The 17640-nt window shown below is 40.1% G+C and overlaps 1 protein-coding gene across 3 annotated transcripts in view; it reads left to right on the plus strand.

Moving 5' to 3' along the window:
• DLGAP2 (DLG associated protein 2) overlaps positions 1-17640 on the plus strand; it is a 484489-nt gene that overhangs the window by 76758 nt on the left and 390091 nt on the right. For all 3 annotated transcript variants that reach the window (XM_069805918.1, XM_069805916.1, XM_069805917.1), the window contains exon 2: positions 3174-3228. In XM_069805918.1, coding sequence (XP_069662019.1) covers positions 3174-3228 — 55 coding nt within the window. The remainder of the gene's footprint in view (positions 1-3173; positions 3229-17640) is intronic.

The following is a 17640-nucleotide window of genomic DNA, read 5'->3' on the forward strand; positions in this document are numbered from 1 at the left end:
ACTTGTCTCTGTTCATTTTAGGATTTCTTTGTTCTCTGCTTCTAACTTTTATGCTTTTGATGCCTATAAGACTGTGCTGTTATTTATATCCATGGCCATAAGGAAAATGCTATAGTTTGTACATATGACGTTGTACTCCTAAGAATTACTGGATTTTTTTATTTTAAAATTTAAGAAACACTGTAGAATGACAAGTGTGGTTTTCAGAAGATTGTTATTCGTGCTATTGATTCTTCTTAAAATACAAGCTGCCTGCTGCCTGTGAATCGGGGTAAGGCAAGCTGATACTTTGGTTCAAGTCCTACTTTGTTCCCTCAAATAGTCCTCCCTGAAGCAAAGAGGCTGGCTTTGAGACTACTTCAAGGGAGAAGTTCTACTGAAGGAAGCAATTTACTTATCGAAAGGTCTCGTGTAGACCAAAAGAGATGAGAAAGGACGATGATACTTAGCTAGTATAGCTGAGCATGCAGAAATTCAGAAGTACAAGATGTCCACGTTTGCCTCAGCTTGGTCTGTCTCCTGGTGAGGGTGTTTCTGCAGGCAGGGAGCTGGAATGTCACATAACTTAATTTTGGGGTGGTGGGAGCTGCTTAAACAGGGTTGCAACAGAGTGAAGTAAAACACCAGCGTGCATCTTGCAAGTAGGTGACTGTGAACATACGTTTTCCCTCTTCCCTCAAATTTTGTGGACTTTCAAGAGTGGCCGTGGGTAACCCATGAGGTCCTATGTCATGTCTAGGGAAGGAAGCACTGGTCTGGCAGCACTGGCAGTTACGGACCTACACCTCTCCAGGACAAAAGTCCACGTGCGTGCATGTGTGAAAGAGTGAGCTAGAAGGAATTTGAGAAAAATAAGCTACTTAGCAAGTCAAACATGTTTACAAGATGTATGTACAGTAAGGTGATAAAGCCCCAAATGTGACCATAAGTTGTATTTGCACCAAAGCAGTTTCCTGATAAGCTGTTGGGGGGATCTGATGAGACATATCTCTGGGGATCTGACTTGATTACCCTGTGCCTAACATCTGCTGCTTAAACCTAGTTTGTTTTCCCTTTTATCCACGAGCTTAATTTTAGAATTATGCCAGAACAAGTGAATTATTTTGTAAGAGCTTACATTTAAATGCTGGGCCTTCAGTAGAGTTTAGAGGAGTTGGGGGGTGGGGGAGGAACAGTTCTTATCCCTGTCAGTTCTACCCACTGCTTTTTGTCCAGGGCAGCTTTCTGACTGTGGCCTGACTCTTCAAGTTATAACGGCAATAAAAGCACAGTTTTGCGATGGCCCTGCCTCTGCATGTCTGCATTCCGGAGGAAGCACAGTGCAGCAAGTTTCTTAAGACTTTAATTTATTGTGCTGGAGGACACACAAGCTGAGATGTTCATCCCCCTGGGGTTACTGGAGCGTGTATGGGAAAAGTCCTGCAGGGAGGGATGGGGATGTACAGTGCTGCTGCAGGGGCGGTACGTGTCTGACTCTTAGCGGTCTCATCCCTAGCTATTAACCTTGGCCAGAGAGCAATAGCAGTCTTTGTGAAAAATAAAAATATCCCTACTCCCTAAAGTATTTTCTTCCTGAATTTCCAAAATTTAATGCAAGCTGTGGTGGTGCTTACGGTCTTAGAGGTTAGAAGCCCAGCTTTTTCAGACTGGTTATGCTGGCCTCCTGTCTGTAGAAACTAACTGTTGTTTGTTTGTTTTTTTAATTTTCAGTCTTTCAAGGGGGCATGTTGACGTCCAAGAGAAAATTTAGCAAAGCCATCACAGAGCATGATTTTTAATTGGCTTTTCCTCAGAAAGAGCAAAGGAAAAGCCATTAAACCTTAAGTTACTGTCATGGTTTAACCCCAGCCAGCAACTAAGCACCACGCAGCTGCTCACTCACTCCCCCTCCCCCCCCCCAGTGGGATGGGGGAGAGAATCGGGGAAAAAAAAGTAAAACTCATGGGTTGAGATAAGAACAGTTTAATAGAACAGAAAGGAAGAAACTAATAATGATAATAATAACAATAATAATAAAAGGATTGGAATATACAAAACAAGTGATGCACAATGCAATTGGTCACCACTCGCTGATGAATGCCCAGTTAGTTCCCAAGCAGCAATTCCCCCCCAGGCCAACTCCCCCCAGTTTATATACTGGACATGACGTCACATGGTATGGAATACCTCTTTGGCCACTCTGGGTCAGCTGTCCTGGCTGTGTTCCCTCTCAACTTCTTGTGCCCCTCCAGCCTTCTCTCTGGCTGGGCATGAGAAGCTGAAAAACCCTTGACTTAGTCTAAACATTACTTAGCAACAACTAAAAACATCAGTGTGTTATCAACATTCTTCTCATACTGAACCCAAAATATAACACTATACAAGCTACTAGAAAGAAAATTAACTCCGTCCCAGCCAAAACCAGGACAGCTACAGTTTTACCACTACTGATAACATTGTAGTGGGTGTAAATTAGAGGTTTAAAACTCAGATTAAAATAAGGTCTTGGGTGTGTGAAGTATAGATTGCTGCTGGTAGAAGCACCAAAGCTGGTTGTCTGCACCAAAACAGGTGACTTCAATGTGTAAATCTGTGAAGAAGGGTAGGTCCTGCCTTTAAGAATGTGGTGGGAGGTTTCTGTAGCATTTCTTGCTGGCTGCCAGCAGCACCTCAGCATGGTGGACATGGTGAACCACAAGGTTGGGATCTTCTCTGTCCCTGTTCCCTTGAATTTCCTACTCGAGCTTCTGGGGGTTTGTGCTGTCTGCTGGTATTGGGTATGTGAGAAGAGAAATGCTGTGCTTTGGAATTTCGACCTGAGTGATATGAAAAGCTAGATCTCCCATGTGCAAAATCAGGAACAGCAGCGTCATTGACTGATAACATACTGTCTTTCTAAGTTGAGCATGTTTAATTGTGGTTTTATGTTCTTTTACTCAACTTTTTAATATTGTAGTCTATGGGAGAGGGTGAAACTAACTTTACAGGCAGGTAGTAAGCAGCTAATTTTGTAAGATTCTTCTCTGTGTGCAGTTCCTAATGAGCGGGGTTCACATTTGCATTGCATGATAGCTAATTTGGATGCAGTATGAGAGCACAAAGCTTGATCAAATATGCACTCTAGCAATCATCGGCTCTTCTTCATATGATGTTAAAATATTTGTAGGTTAATGTCTGTTTCTTTGTTGCAACAGGTTCTGCCTGGCATACTGCAGAAGCATTGCTGTATTTTACCTGACAGGAACACAGGTAAACTTTTTTCTTAATGAGTTAATATTGTAATATGATTTGGAGAAATGCAAACACAAATTGGATAATATGGAGAAGTCTTGTTTGCTATTTACGGTCATTGAAGTTCTCTTCTAGGGAGTGAAAACTTGGATGTTTTGTTTAAATTACCTGTTTTCATGTGAAGATTTTGTGTATTCTGTTAACTTTCTGGAGCTATCACTGTTGTAGGGTCTGCTATCAGGTCTTGCTTATAAGGGTATTTGTATGAACTTCTGAAGCATATCTATTGTTAATCATAAAGTTACAATTTTGGCAAGAAAAGGGGTCTCATGCTGGAGTCTGCAGTCTAGTCCTGTTGATTCACAAAGGTGCTAAGCAGTAAGTCTTATGTGTAGCTCTGACTGCAGATAAATGCTTGCTTTATGCTTATTTTTCAGAGACTAGAGGAGTAGACAGAAGGAGTATCACTAATGATGCCTTACTATTGTGCAGGAGGATACTTAAAGTAACACCTTTGTGACCAAAACAAATCAATTGATGAGAATGATAGCATGGATGGGAAGAAAGTGATATTTTAACTTTAGATTCTTTTATTACAGGAAAACCAACTTCTTTTAAAATAAGTTTAAAAATCCTTTTTATAATTTTATAAATTGGTGAAAGTGACTGCATATACAAATGTGAGTTTGATTTAACAGGCTAATTTCAGAGAAGTAGGAGGAAAAATATAGCTTATTTTTGATATCTTCTTAATAGAACTTATGTGATTGCTTGCCGCTCTTAAGGCTTCATTCCCCCTTCCCCAATAGCTACCATTAAAATAAACCGGTTTGTTCCTTGGCTTGCTATTACTTGTGTTTCAGGCACAGTTTGCATGAAGGGTGATTGCATAGAGAACTTGACAACTGTGTTGAACTGTAGTGTGACTTGTGGTTACCTGGAACTGCTCAAATGAAATTTAAAATCTCACTTCCATTTCATCTGTGAGCATGGGAGAAGTACTATAGTAAGACAGTTGTTAACACACCTTTTCTAGCCAGAATTTGAAAGTTTATAATTAGTGAACAGATTGCAAACAGACTTTGGCCTTCATATTTATTTCAAGCTTTTCTGAAAACTGGACTAACGAATCACGGTATAATGACCTCAGCCCAGTCTGTGTGCTCCTGTGCTAATATCCTGCACCAATTATCTTTTTTTTTTTTCTTTTATTTGTAATATACAAATTTGATCCAGGTTCCTCTGATGAACAAACTCTTCTTGCCTTGTACAGAAGTGTATAAAGTGGATATCAAAGTCAGTGTTACCTGAAATGATGGCCTGGAGTTGGACAGTAAGACTCTGACCATTTATCTAAAGAGGGTGAAATATACCTTTATAATCAATATCAAGAAAGCCATTTATCTAAAATCCCAGTAACCTTCAAAAGTGCCTTCATTTGGACATAAGAGAAGGGAGGAGATTGCTAATGTAAAATTTGGTTTTGGAAATTTTGAACTAAGCTCTTTGAAGAGGAAACCTATCAGGTTTTGGTACATAACAACTGCTGTACAACTCAAGCACACTTAGGTATGAAAATAACTGTAACTTTATTGCCTCTGTGTGACTGCTACAGTAAGTATGTTTATGCCTACCTATTATATAGTTGGGAGTTGCCAGCAGGTGCAAAGTAAATGATATCTGTGTTCTACTTTCCCCATTTCCCCCATTTATGGTGTTCAAATACTTGACAGAGAGAAGGAGAAGAAGAGTTCAGACAGGATGTGGGGGATTTTTCAACTCCTTTCTGGAGGAAAATAATGACTGAATTTTTGAGTTTGATTCATTGAGTCTATTAGAGATAGGTGAACCATTTTCTTGTTTGACTATGTCTGAATCAACTAGTCCAAACTAAGAAGGTGACAGTCATTAAATTTGTGTAAATGTGGAACATGCTATTTGCATTCAAACATATATATCATATATAATCTTGTCCAGCTCTGTTCTCATTAAGTGAGCTCAGAGAAATTGCCTGATTGCAAGGTGTAGGTCTATGTCTGTGTTCAGCTGCTGGTACCTGGAAAAACTTAGCAATGTGCAGACTTAGGTGGTGTTCCTAATAAAAAGGAGGGAAGGATAAAGAGACATGGACTAGGGGGAGGGATGGGAGAAGGAAGAGGGGAAGACGCATAAAATGAGACCTCCAAAACCGTTAGGGTAGAATACAGATGATGTAGAGAGTATGAATGGGTTAAACGGAGGGATGCAGTAGTACTTTCCCCACTTGTTTACGTCCATTCAACAGTTAAGATGTGGCCAGCTTGGGGGCCTTGGGCTCCTCATTGAAGAGTGCCCCCATGACCAACCTCTTTCATGCTGTTAGCACAGGAGCTACACCCCAGAGAAAGAAACGAATCCTTAGGAATGATGGGGCCAGTGCTGCCAGGCCATCCTTTCATCTCTGCCCTTCAGACCTAGCCTAACCTCGATTCTTGGGGAATATATGCAATTAGCCTTAAAAGTAGTACGGCCCTGGATTGCCTGTACCCTAGAAAATTGCATGTCCCACTGTCCCTTCCTACACTGTGTAAGAGTTTGAAGTGGCAACACTTCCTCTGTCAGTATGGATATTCTGTATTTGTAAACTGGAGAAGAGAGCTATGCATGGAAAGAAAGGTACATGGGAGTGATGATCATCTTCCCCTGGTGATGGTGTGTTAATGCTTCTACCATGAACTTTTATTCTCAGTGCTTATAACTTGGCTATAAAAACATCTCCTGCATAGCCTTTCAAAAGGGAGGATAAAAAAAGTAATTCAGCCATTCCACAGCAATGCAGCTTTGGAAGAAGGCACATACTTAACAAGATTGGGTGTTTCAAAGGTTAAAGAACGATTCATTTTTCAAACATGTAAAACATTTACAAAATCTCAATCTTTAAATAAAACACTGAATACTGCTAGTTGGTTGCTTGCATTAAGCTTTTCTAATAGGCAGTGATGTTTCATTTCTTAAGTGTTAATTTATTTGTAGCTTTCTATTAATCATAAATATATTTTCATTACTAAATTGAAAGTCCATATAGCATGCACTGGCATAGTGCATTTTCATTATCGTGTTAGCTGGTATCCAGAACCTGTATTTGTCACATACCCTGTACCTCAAGAAGCAAAAGATCCCAGACCAGACACCTTTATTCTGTACTTCCTTCTTATATACATAAGCATACTATAAGAGCTGTATTGATGACCCTTCTCAGTTTCTTTCCATCTCCCATAACTTAACCAGCCAGCAACAACTGGGATGCATTAGCAGTTACAAAGTTAATTGGAAGAAAAACAGTTACATGTGCTGTACAGGTGTTATTAACAAGATTATAAGGGGAAAGAGTGTGTAGGTACTAACGACCTGGTGGGGAGCAGCTTGCTTATTTTCTTGAATTATAACCCTCTCTCTCTCTCTCCAGCTCCAGCTGGGAGAAATAACCCACCCCTTTTGATGGACATCCACCACTCTCTGTGTACACACGCAGCCAGCTCTAATACCCTTTATAAATATATCCCAGCAATGGCCCATCCCATGCTAACGGGAACTCCTCAGCCAAGTCGAAAGTCCATCTCATTACTGCACGGTCACTTCTGGAAACCTTAGATGCTAAGGATGTCCTTTCCCCCTCCCTTCCCCCTTAGCATGGTTCTTAATTATGGTAATGGTTTAGAGAGCTGTTCACACTGCATGAGCAGTACACTTGGTTTCTACCCTTGAAATCAAGATAGCCATTAAATACAACATGCTTTGGCATTCCTGAAAAAAACCCAACAAACCCAAACCCAAAATTGAGGGGTAGGAATGCAGCTTTGAAACAGAGAAGTCAATGTACCCTGATGTGGGTTGCTTTTTATTTAAATTTATGTATTTTTAACTTTATTTTTATTTCCACTCTTGCTTGAAATAGAGCTATTCAGGCAGTACATGTGGGTTGTTTAGCTGTAGATACATTTCCTCTTTTTATTTGCATGAAATTATCTGAAAGCTTATGCTTTTGTGTATGCTGTGTTTAAGCAATCCTAGACCAGATAAGTGAATTCTTTGGAGTTTGATTTTTGTATATCCCAGAGCTCCCTGTATCATGATCTAGCACAGTAAATGATCCTCAAGGTGAGCACAAATATACTTGGTACAGTTAAATGTGGGTTATCAATGGGACTCATTAGCAGAAGGCGCTCTATGCAATTTTTACTGTTGCTGCAGCTGTTAAATGGCCATTTTTGCACTGCAGAGATGCTGATAGCTGTGTGCTTTGTCTGCCGCTGTTGTGCTCTTGATAAACAATTATTAGTTTCCTGTCATGCAAGGAAATTGCACAAACAGCTTCTGTACTATCCTTTTCCGTCATAGCTATGAGTTTAGTATGTTGTGGACTGCAAATTTGGGCTCACTTTTTCCACTGAAGATCTCAAAGGAAGGAACAAATCAATAGTCACTAACAGCTTCTTGGGTTGATTTGTTCTTTGATGCTTTAAGCTTGAATTTCCCCTCTCATAGTGAAGGAGAATATAGGTACAATAAAGAGCATCTGCACCTATCTGGCTGACTTGATTCTGATAAATAGCTCTTTGAAACTTTAAACAACACTCTAAAAAAAAAAAAAAAAAAAAAAAGAAAAAAGATTTATGCTGTCTCAATTTTCTTCATCATCCATTTTCAGGTCAGCTCTTGTGTGCTGATATTGAACTTGCACAAGACGTTAAATCCTTCGTTATAATCATTCTCTTTTGTCCACTGCATTGGCTAAAATTACACTGAAAAAAAGTGCAGCCAATGTTCTGCTCTCTGCAAAGAATGAATAATATCTGCTTGAGAGAGTGGTAATTGCTTTATATACAAAAGCAGGAGTTTAATAATAACCAATCTCTTCACTGGGTAAAGTATAGCCCAAGACAGTAATGTTTCATCCTCCGCTTGTTTGCTTTTCTTCCTGTTGCTTGAAGAGCAAATATTGAACAGGAGAAAAATCTGAGATGGTATTAAAAACAATTCCTGCATTAAACTTTACTAAATTGGATAAAGAAGTTAACATTGCTTTTTTTTTTTTTCTTTCTTTCTTAACGGTATCTACAACTGTGTTGCCTTAGTAGCTTTTAAAATAAAAGAAGTGTGGATTGGTGCTCAAAACCAGTATGTTTTATAACTAGCAAGTATGTTACTAACTGCTAGTTGATTTTTTTCATCTTTATATTTATTCCAATGCAAAGGATGTTGGTAAGAAGAGCCATCCAAATGACTGGGCTTACAATGTGTGTGTATGAACGGTACAGCAGCCAGTTTGATTTCACAGAGGAATTACAGGACAATGGTCAGAAGCCAAAGTCCTGTTACAAAACTAACTTACCATATTCACTAGTATATCATCTTCTATCTGAACATTTTGAAGTACTTAATTAATTGTGATTAATTTTTGTCTTCTGCCATTGAGATAAAGAAATGTTATTCCTGTGTCTTAGAGAAAAGAAAATCAGATTATTAGCTGGTGCAGTGCAAGAATATTCATTAGGGTTATATATCATCCTCTTCAGAAGTTCTTTGCTTAAAGTGAGATTGTCCTTTTACTTTCAAGACATAGCTATAGATTTTTAGACAGTTCCTGCAGATTTCACCTGCTGTCTGCTTGCCGAGTTCAACATGAGCGTTCTCATTCAGATGTTCAGCTGCAGGCTGCCTGCTGGTACTTTCCAGCCCCGTTTCCATGGAAATGGGAATTAGCAGGGTGAAAATAAAGCAAGAGCAAGTATTTTCTTAATCTTCTAGTTAATCTGGAAGTTCTCATACCTTGGTATCAAGGTTGTTCTGCTTTTAGTTGGCTAGGCATATGATGCCAACTTTTTCAAAATAAAAAAAAAATAAAACCTGTCATTAGAGCTCTTACGAGCAATACCTGTTAACGTAACTCTGTAGAGGTGTTGGGGATCACCAGTGAAGGATGAAGAAGGGAGAACTGAACTGGACTGTGCAAGGATAAACTGATGAAAGGGTGTGAGACAATACCCAGTGGCAGAGGTGATAACCTGTGACAGAACTTCTTGTCAGACATAGCCTGCATTGTGAAAAATGTTGACAGTAATTAATTGAATAGTGCCACATGAACCTGGGGGAGTAAAACATCCAGTTGGGAGAAGATCCAATTTAAATGCTGCAGACTGAAAGTAAAACAAAGGATATCATCTAATGCATTCAGAACATAATTTAGGGCTCTCGTTTTTCCCTAGAGATTCCTACTGTCCTCTTTTCCTCCACGTTACTGACACTACCATATCAGCAGTCAGGACTATGGAGCACTTGCTGTACAGATGGGTGTATGATGAGGTAAAATTTCTGCTTACTGCAAGCAGCATATTCTTATATACGCTCTTCTGCCCTTTCCCCAGTGGCTGAATGCCAGCCGTGGCTTTATGTTAGCCTATCCTTGGGAAGAGGAGGTCTGGGACCTCTAGGCCAGACCTCTGTTTCTTTTATTTTGGCCAGAAGTGACCAGTCAAGTTAGCACAGAGTCAGAATGGGCAGGGAGCAGACCTATGCCATGCCCTGAGGAGGATCAGCTATACCCACCTCTTTCCTGACAGATGCTTGTGTGGCCTTTCCAGGCCTTTTATTCAGCTTCCCCGACCCCACCACCGAAAACTTTTCCTGATACATAACCTGAGCCTTCCTTGCTGCAGCTTAAGCTCATTAACTTGTGTGGATGATGGGTGCCTCCTGTTCTCCGCTCCTTGCAGATACCTTTCAGGTACCTGAAGACTGTTCTGTCTTCCATCTCGCTAGATTTTGCCTAGGTTAACAAGTTCCACTTCTTTCCTCCTTCGTGTATGTTGCACTAGTGTACATCTAAACCTGACATGTTTTGATTGTAACTCATTGAAATATGAGCCTTTTTTCACCCCCCAGATTTGTTTAGAAGAGAATACATGGTGTAGCAGTTTTCTAACATGACATGTGATGGTTCCCTAAACATGGCATCATCTTTGATTAGCTAATGTCCAATGTCCCATTTTTACACTACAGAAACTCTTATATACTTTTGTCTGTGACCTTTCTTCTTCCAGAAGACTTGGTTGATTTAAGTATGTTAACATGGGCTATAGACTTGAAAAAGAAGGGCTTTTTTGTTTACTTGTTTTTCTTTAGTACTAGTTCAACTCTGGAAAGGTGATCTGAATGGAATGGATGTAATTTAAATAGTTAAAAACCAGGAGGTTTGGGTAAAGATACTGAAATCTTTTATTTTAATATACCTGTGTGGGTGGTTTTTCACTTCTTGATTTCCTGATTCTCTTCCCCTCACCACAGCCTACATGGTGAATATAAGCCTATTACCCAAACTTTAGTTTTCATCAGTGTTTTTCTCTAGCTTTTCTCATATCAACAGAAGATCAGCAGCACAGGGTGCATAGCTGTAAGGGACCAGGGCATTGGTTCCACTTCTCCAGGGATTCAGAATCTGGATAAGGCACAACTGGCACTGGAAAGCAGGTAGGTTGCAGTGATGTTAAGAGGAAACCTGTAGGCTGTGGAAGAAATTATCTTCTAAAGTTAGTTTGCATCCTTTGGGCCATTTTAGACTTCTTAGTACTGCTAGATGTCTAGCTAGAATAAGGAACTACACGCATTCAGTCTCAAACCAGCCAGAAGACTGCCTTGTCTTATTGGATTTGTATCTACCTAGGACTGTCCAGCTTAATCCACTAAAATCTGGTCTCTATATGGTGCAAAAATATAGGCAGTTTGGGGTAGACTCAGACTTAAAAGGGGTCGGGTCTATTATCTCAAGATCAGTAGGTCCTCAGACTTCAGTATCAAGACTCCAGATATAGAGCTAATTAACATGTATTAGTCCACTTAAAATAATTGGACAGGCTGGGAGTCTCTGGACATGTGTGAGCATAAAACTGTTTTAAGACTCCATGGAGTAAAAAGCATGGTCACAGCATGGTGCGCTGGTGCTTCAGTCTTTGCAGTGTCCTCCACTACAACTAGCTCCTCCTGAAAGATGTTTTTCCCCTCTTACTACTGTTATGAAAAGTCACAGTTGTGCTTCACCCAAAACTATTTAGTCTTAAAAACAAAAAAAACTGAGAAAGAGATTTCACTGATGTTTAGATGTCACGTTAAATGTTCCAAGATCAATAAAACACGCTCCCCTGAAAGGCTAGTGCTGACTAGCCCCTGTGCTGTTGGGACTGGATATAAACCGTTAGCTGTAAGATAGCACTTTCACAACAGTCTCACCTTCATACGTGTGGGGGGAGCAGGGGCTGAAGAAGGGGCTCTAACTCAGCAAAGCTTAACTCTAGAGGCAGAAATGTGAGTGACTATGTGTGTTTGCAGTCTCTTTGCCTAACATCATAAGAGCTCTGGTGGTTGAAGGCGTGTAGGAAGGAAGTTCTCTCCAGAAAACAGCATCTCTTGCAAAGAAAGCTTACTTGACCTTTATTTCTGAAATGTTTTGTAAAGCATTCCCAATGCGTACAGCTCAGCTACTGAGGAAGAGAGAAGTGTACATCAGCAGCAGCAGAAACTGCAGGCAGCTCTGATAACTGGTCATGTTAGTGATGTGACTAAGTATTGCTAAATGAAAGCAGTATGTAGAATGACTGATTTCTGTATGTCAGAGTTTGGGATTTTTTAGTGCTCTCATCTGTTTGTGAAATGGTTGCCCAGGCAGTATATAAATCATGTGGACTGAGGGGGTGTGTATGTGTATGTGAGTGTACTATACACAAGCACTCTCTTGCGGAGGAACATGGTTTTGAAGTCCACTGCCAAAATGTACGACTTGGCCAACACAATGCAGTGTGTGGGTAGAGTTAAAGAGCATGTAATTGAGCAAAGAAATCGAAAGATAGACGTTTCGACTCATACAGCAAGTAAGGTAACATGTTAGTACTGTTTTCTAGAACAACTACCGGCCAATTCTACAGGGAATTCATGTGGGTCTCAGAAATATAGCTGTAATGCTGGAAGAGCCTTGGATTCATTGGTTTCACATGGGTACAGTAGACCACACTGATATTTCATTACCACTAGAGGAATTTGATCCTGGGCCAAAAGAAACTATTCCCTCACCTTTTAAAGATCTTAGGGGTGCCTATACAGAAGTATCTGCGTTCTCCATTTCAGTAGTGTCTTGCCTCTCTGTGGCTACTTTGAGGCAACTGGGAAGCAAGGGCAGATCTCTTGGCTGGTACACATTAATCATACATAATTCAGTTGTGTAAAGTGTAGAAGTAATAGATATGTTTTATTTGCTACTGATTTCTTAACATCTTGATTATATTCCTTTTTCCCTTAAATTGCAATTCAACTGTTTAGGTAGATTTTTATCCTAAAAATATATCTTTTCATGATCTGGGAACGCCCCAAGTCCTGAGAGGAGTAAGCAGTGGAAACAGCATTGGAAGTGACCATCAGTCTTTTCTCCCAGATTCATTTCAGTTTTATCATAACCCCCAATTTTGTAGAAGCTCTTCAAGGTTTTGAAGAGCAAAACATTTTTTTCAGGGTATGTGGGAATAGTGGATTTTGTCATAAAAGTTTTCTTGCAAAAAGAATGTAAGTTAGACAAAGTAAGGGCTAGAATTCACATTGCTAACTTCTAAAAAGAAATCTATTTCAAGAAACCCTTGTTTGCTTTATTTTGTCCTTCTTCACCCCCTCACTCCTCCACCACCCCTTTTTACTAGAAGAGTGGGAGAGTATGGGGAATTGGGTTCTGTATCTAAGATGCTGACAGTGTTAGATAACTTTTATTTTCATAAGATACCTGAACAATGTCTGCTCTAAGGCATGCTGCTTAATTTGGAGTAGTCTGCCACATGTTTTGAACTTGTATTTAACTCACTAGGATTGAATAAAAGATTTAAAAAGATGTAGTATACAAGCCTTTCCACGATTAAAACCATGAGAGCTCTCTTTTCTTCCACCTGTGCATCTTCCAGAAAAGGACATCCCACTTGCACTGACGTACTGGTGAAGACTTCTTCCAGATGTACCTTTTTTTCTTTCAGCTGACTTTATTAATGTACAATTTTTCCTGTCCTTCTTATTGTATTAACTGGTGGGGTGGGAGTACTAAAACATACATTTTGTTATCAAAACATCTGAGCTGTTCATGCTTTCCATTTAAAGATAAACTACAGTGATGTTCTCTATGCTTAAAATGGTTTTTCTGTGCTAGAATGATTTTATTTGTAGTAATGCTGTCTGACGTGGTTCTCCTGTCTTTTGGGATACTATAACATAATAGGCACTATAAATAACAGCTGCTAATGTCTACAATTGTGCACAACAGGCAGTAATTTAACCACTTGTGTCCTTTCTGTCACGATGGGAAATATCAAACACTTCTGCACCAATAATGCATATGATCCCCCAAGCTGTTAGTGGTGCTGATTGTAGAAGTATATTACCAGAGGCAGTGCTGCACGCTCTGCACTTGAGATTAAACGGTAGCAAATGCTTCCACACATGTGGTTTAGTCGTCTCAGTATGACTCTGCATTGGGTAAGACACCACCTGTATCTCCAGAGAATCTCTCCCAAACTGCCAGCTGAGAGGAGTGATGCTCTTAAGCAGGCAAAAGCAGAGGAAGAGCCTAGGAACAGCAAGAACTGTCATATTAGCTTATCCTTCTTGGGGCAAAGATCATTCGGGCAGGGAAGAGGCAGAGAAGGTGAAGGTGTTTCACCGTAAAGGAAGGTGATATTTCACTATACCTCTGTGAAAGTAATTCTACAAGATTAGATGCATGTTGTCACTTGTAGATTATATTAATTTCATTAAAATAGGTTGGTTTGCTAGACTTAGGTAGTTAAATGCTTAAGTGAGGAAGTGTGAATTTGTAGTTGACCAAGGCTGCTGTCCCAGAGTCCCCCAGGTCTCATCTGGACATAGATTAAAATCAGGGCAGAAGTGAGGGGTATGAGTACAGTACCAGAGAAACTACGAGAAGTGTAACTCGCAGCTGTGCTCATCTGACAGCAAGCCCCAGGGATGAATCATCTGAAGGTTTTCAGTGGTATATATAGGAAACCTAAACTTACCAAAGAAGAACGACGGCATGACAAAAAGCCATGGGGGCATTTGCAGTCTTTCTTACCTTATATAATGGCTTCTTGAGTGTCCTTTATAAACTGAGGACTGATCCTCTGTACTGTACCATTAAAACTTCTTGTGAGCCAGGAGCCTCCGTACTGAACATGGGTAGAACAATGCTGGAGGCTTCAGCTGACAGAAGTTTAATTCATGAACCACCTTCACAAATATATTTGGAAATTGTGAGTCACAGAAATCAGCCCACAAGGCATAAGAAATTACATCATGGTTAAACTGTAGGTGATTATAAATGTAAGGGATAAGATATCACATAAGCTTCAGGGAAGGGGAAGTATATTTTGAAAATGCTTCAGTACTTTTTGCTCCCCTGCTTATTTTGAGGGCAGTTGGAGGAAGAATATGAAATTGAAAAGCCTAAAGGGGAAGGACCAGCATGGCGTGGACTGTTACTAATTTGTGTTAAAGAAGTGCCCTTTCTTTTGTTGCCATAAAGACTTAGAAATCATGTGCAGTCATGAGCATCCCTGCATTAGGACTAGTGATCCATGTTTCATACACCTGAGTATAAGTCTTGCTGAAGTATTCTATTTGCACTAAATATGTATATAATGATTCTTTGAAAAAGATAATTAGAATTTGTTGCCCAGTGCTGAAATTTTCTAACTCTCTGCTGTTTCTATGGAAACTGTAATAGTAAGAAGACACAGTAAACAAATGCACAGTATTATAAGCCTCCTCTTTAGCAGGACATTAATTTTATTAATATCTGTCCAAATTAGTCCGGTGACAGGTATTGTGCTTTTGACCATCTGAACAGTAAAGTATCTATTTCATTTCCACTGAAGACTTATCTTCTAGCTTCGAGGGCGTTTACTTTGGTCTTTAATCATTTTCCTAACCCAGTGGTGGGGTGGTATGTGCCTGTGGTTAGTACATTACTGCTGGTAATACTTGCTTAGCTCAGAGGAGAGTAGCAAGTGCTTAGTTTTCAGAAATGGGAAAATCTTGAAGTGCAGAAGTACACTTGTTGCTAGCTAATGCAGAAAATAAAAACTTCTTTTGCCTGTGATTCTTTTGAACATGCTTATGTGACACGGTCTTCCAGAGGCATGGATGGAAAGGTATAGCCCGCTGTGTAAGAACAAAGAATGTGCCTTTTGTGGAACAAATTGTATTTCAAAGTGGAGTGTCTTCTTCTGGAGCAATGCACAATTGCAGTCCTTGAAGTATTTTGTGCAGCAACAAGAGCTCTGTATGTTCTGGACTGCCAAACCCTGCGAAGAGAATGAGGAGGCTGACCTCCAACTACCCCTGCTCTGCCTGGCAGGACTGGCAGGTTGCAGGCAGGAGCGTGCAGTGCATCCCATACAGCGCTGAGGACCGTGTGTCTTGCAGGCAAGTGTTCTGAACCAGGGAGTTTGAGTCGAGGAGGCGCGCTTCGTACTCACTGATGATACAGTGAAATTCCCACACTATTACTGATCTTGCCTTCTGTTTTAGAAATGAACACTCCTTCTGCGAAACCAGTTTCAAGATGACTTACTACCGCTGGAAGGGCTAGTCGGGCTTTCAAAGACTAAAACTGTGGATAAATTGTTCAAGTGGCTTAGTGAATGATATGCCTATGCTGTACTTCTGGAGTGGTTTATGGGGAGTGAAAAAGTCAAACCTCAAATAGCCAAAGTTAGCATGGGAGAAGCCTGTTTGGTTTTGGTGTGGTGAAGAGATTGCTGGCACTGAGGTTAGTGGGAATTTACTCTGAACTCTTCCTCTGGTCTGCAGGATGGCAATGAGGCAGTCACCTTTACTTCAGTTTGTAGTGTTAAATAAGCTTTAGCAACCTACAGAGAACTGCCATACAATAAGCAAGATACTTTTTCTTTGCTCTGGGCAATTTATGATGCTTGTTTCATTGAAGACCTGCTGTGTTAAGCATTTAACAAAATCAGTTGATAACTTTATTTAATGGTAGTTGCTTTTAAAAATGCTCTAGAGAAGTTGATGGGGATGGAGGGGCTAATGAAGGAAAGATGTTGATCCGGAGAAACACAAATCATCGCTCAAAGCTTTGCTGTTCTTCTGGTGGTGATGGGAGACACCAAAATCCCAATTTGTAGATTATTCTTTTCAGATTCTTTAGCTGTATTCTGAATATCATTGTTGCTACAGGGAATGAGATAATCTATCTGATTCGGAAACATTTTGGATTTTGGATACAATGGTGATGAATGGTGCTCCTCAAAGGCACAGAATGCTTTGATGTCCGATAAGGATTAGGCTGTTGGATGGTGCTTAAGGTATCTACTTCTGTCTCTGCAAACATAAGTGTCTTGGCATCATCCAAATGAGACAGCTTCTTTAGGGAGACCATCAGATTTGACAGGGACTCTTCAGATACTTTCTACCCCTTCAGAGAGACTGGTTCTGCGAGGGAGCCTCCCATGCTGAGATGAGCTTCTCCATAACTATGAACTCAAGGTTGTAATGAAGGTATATCAGCCTGCATAGGCAGAGAAGATGGTTTTGAAGGATATAATAGTATTTTATTTTGCTTGTTTCTTCTGGGTGAGGGGTGCAGATTGTAAGCCTTCAATATGATTGCCTTTCCATTTCTTGTGTTAACTTGAAAGAAAATAGACTGCATCATACATCATTCAACATATAAAGGGGGCTTATAAGAAAGACAGAGAAAGACTTTTTACCAAGGCCTGTAGTGACAGGGCAAGGGGCAATGGTTTTAAACTGAAAGAGGGTAGGTTTAGGTTGGACATAAGGAAGAAATTTTTTACAATGAGAGGGGTGAGACACTGGAAGAAGAGAAGTTGTGGATGCCCCATCATTGGAAGTGTTCAAAGTCAGGCTGGATGGGGCTTTGAGCAACCTGATCAAGTGAAAGATGTACCTGCCCATGGCAGGGGGATTGGACTAGATGACCTTTGAAGGTCCCTTCCAGCCCAAACCATTTTATAATTCTGTGATTTTTTTGTTTTGGTTGGACTTCATTTTATTGGAATTAAAATTCAAGAAAGGGTAAACTCTGACATAGGTTTGATTGCTTGTCCTTTTAATTGATGTGAGATTCATCTTCATAGTGAAAGGCAGATTTTGGCCTTAAGGTGGACATCTTCAAAATCTCAAGCTTGTAGCCATGAAGATACTAGTCTGTTGGAAATCACTACAAGTAATAGTTGCTAGGCTGCATTCATTGTTTTATGCTAGAGGTGGTCTTTGACTTGTTTACTCAAGTAATTTATGTGTGGGGAGGCTGTAGTCATCTTTCTTCTTTTGAAACTCTACCATTTAAGTCCTTGTGGAAGACAACCTATGCCATTTCATTATTTT

The sequence above is a fragment of the Haliaeetus albicilla genome, chromosome 18 (assembly GCF_947461875.1).
Source record: "Haliaeetus albicilla chromosome 18, bHalAlb1.1, whole genome shotgun sequence".
Lineage (NCBI taxonomy): Eukaryota > Metazoa > Chordata > Aves > Accipitriformes > Accipitridae > Haliaeetus > Haliaeetus albicilla.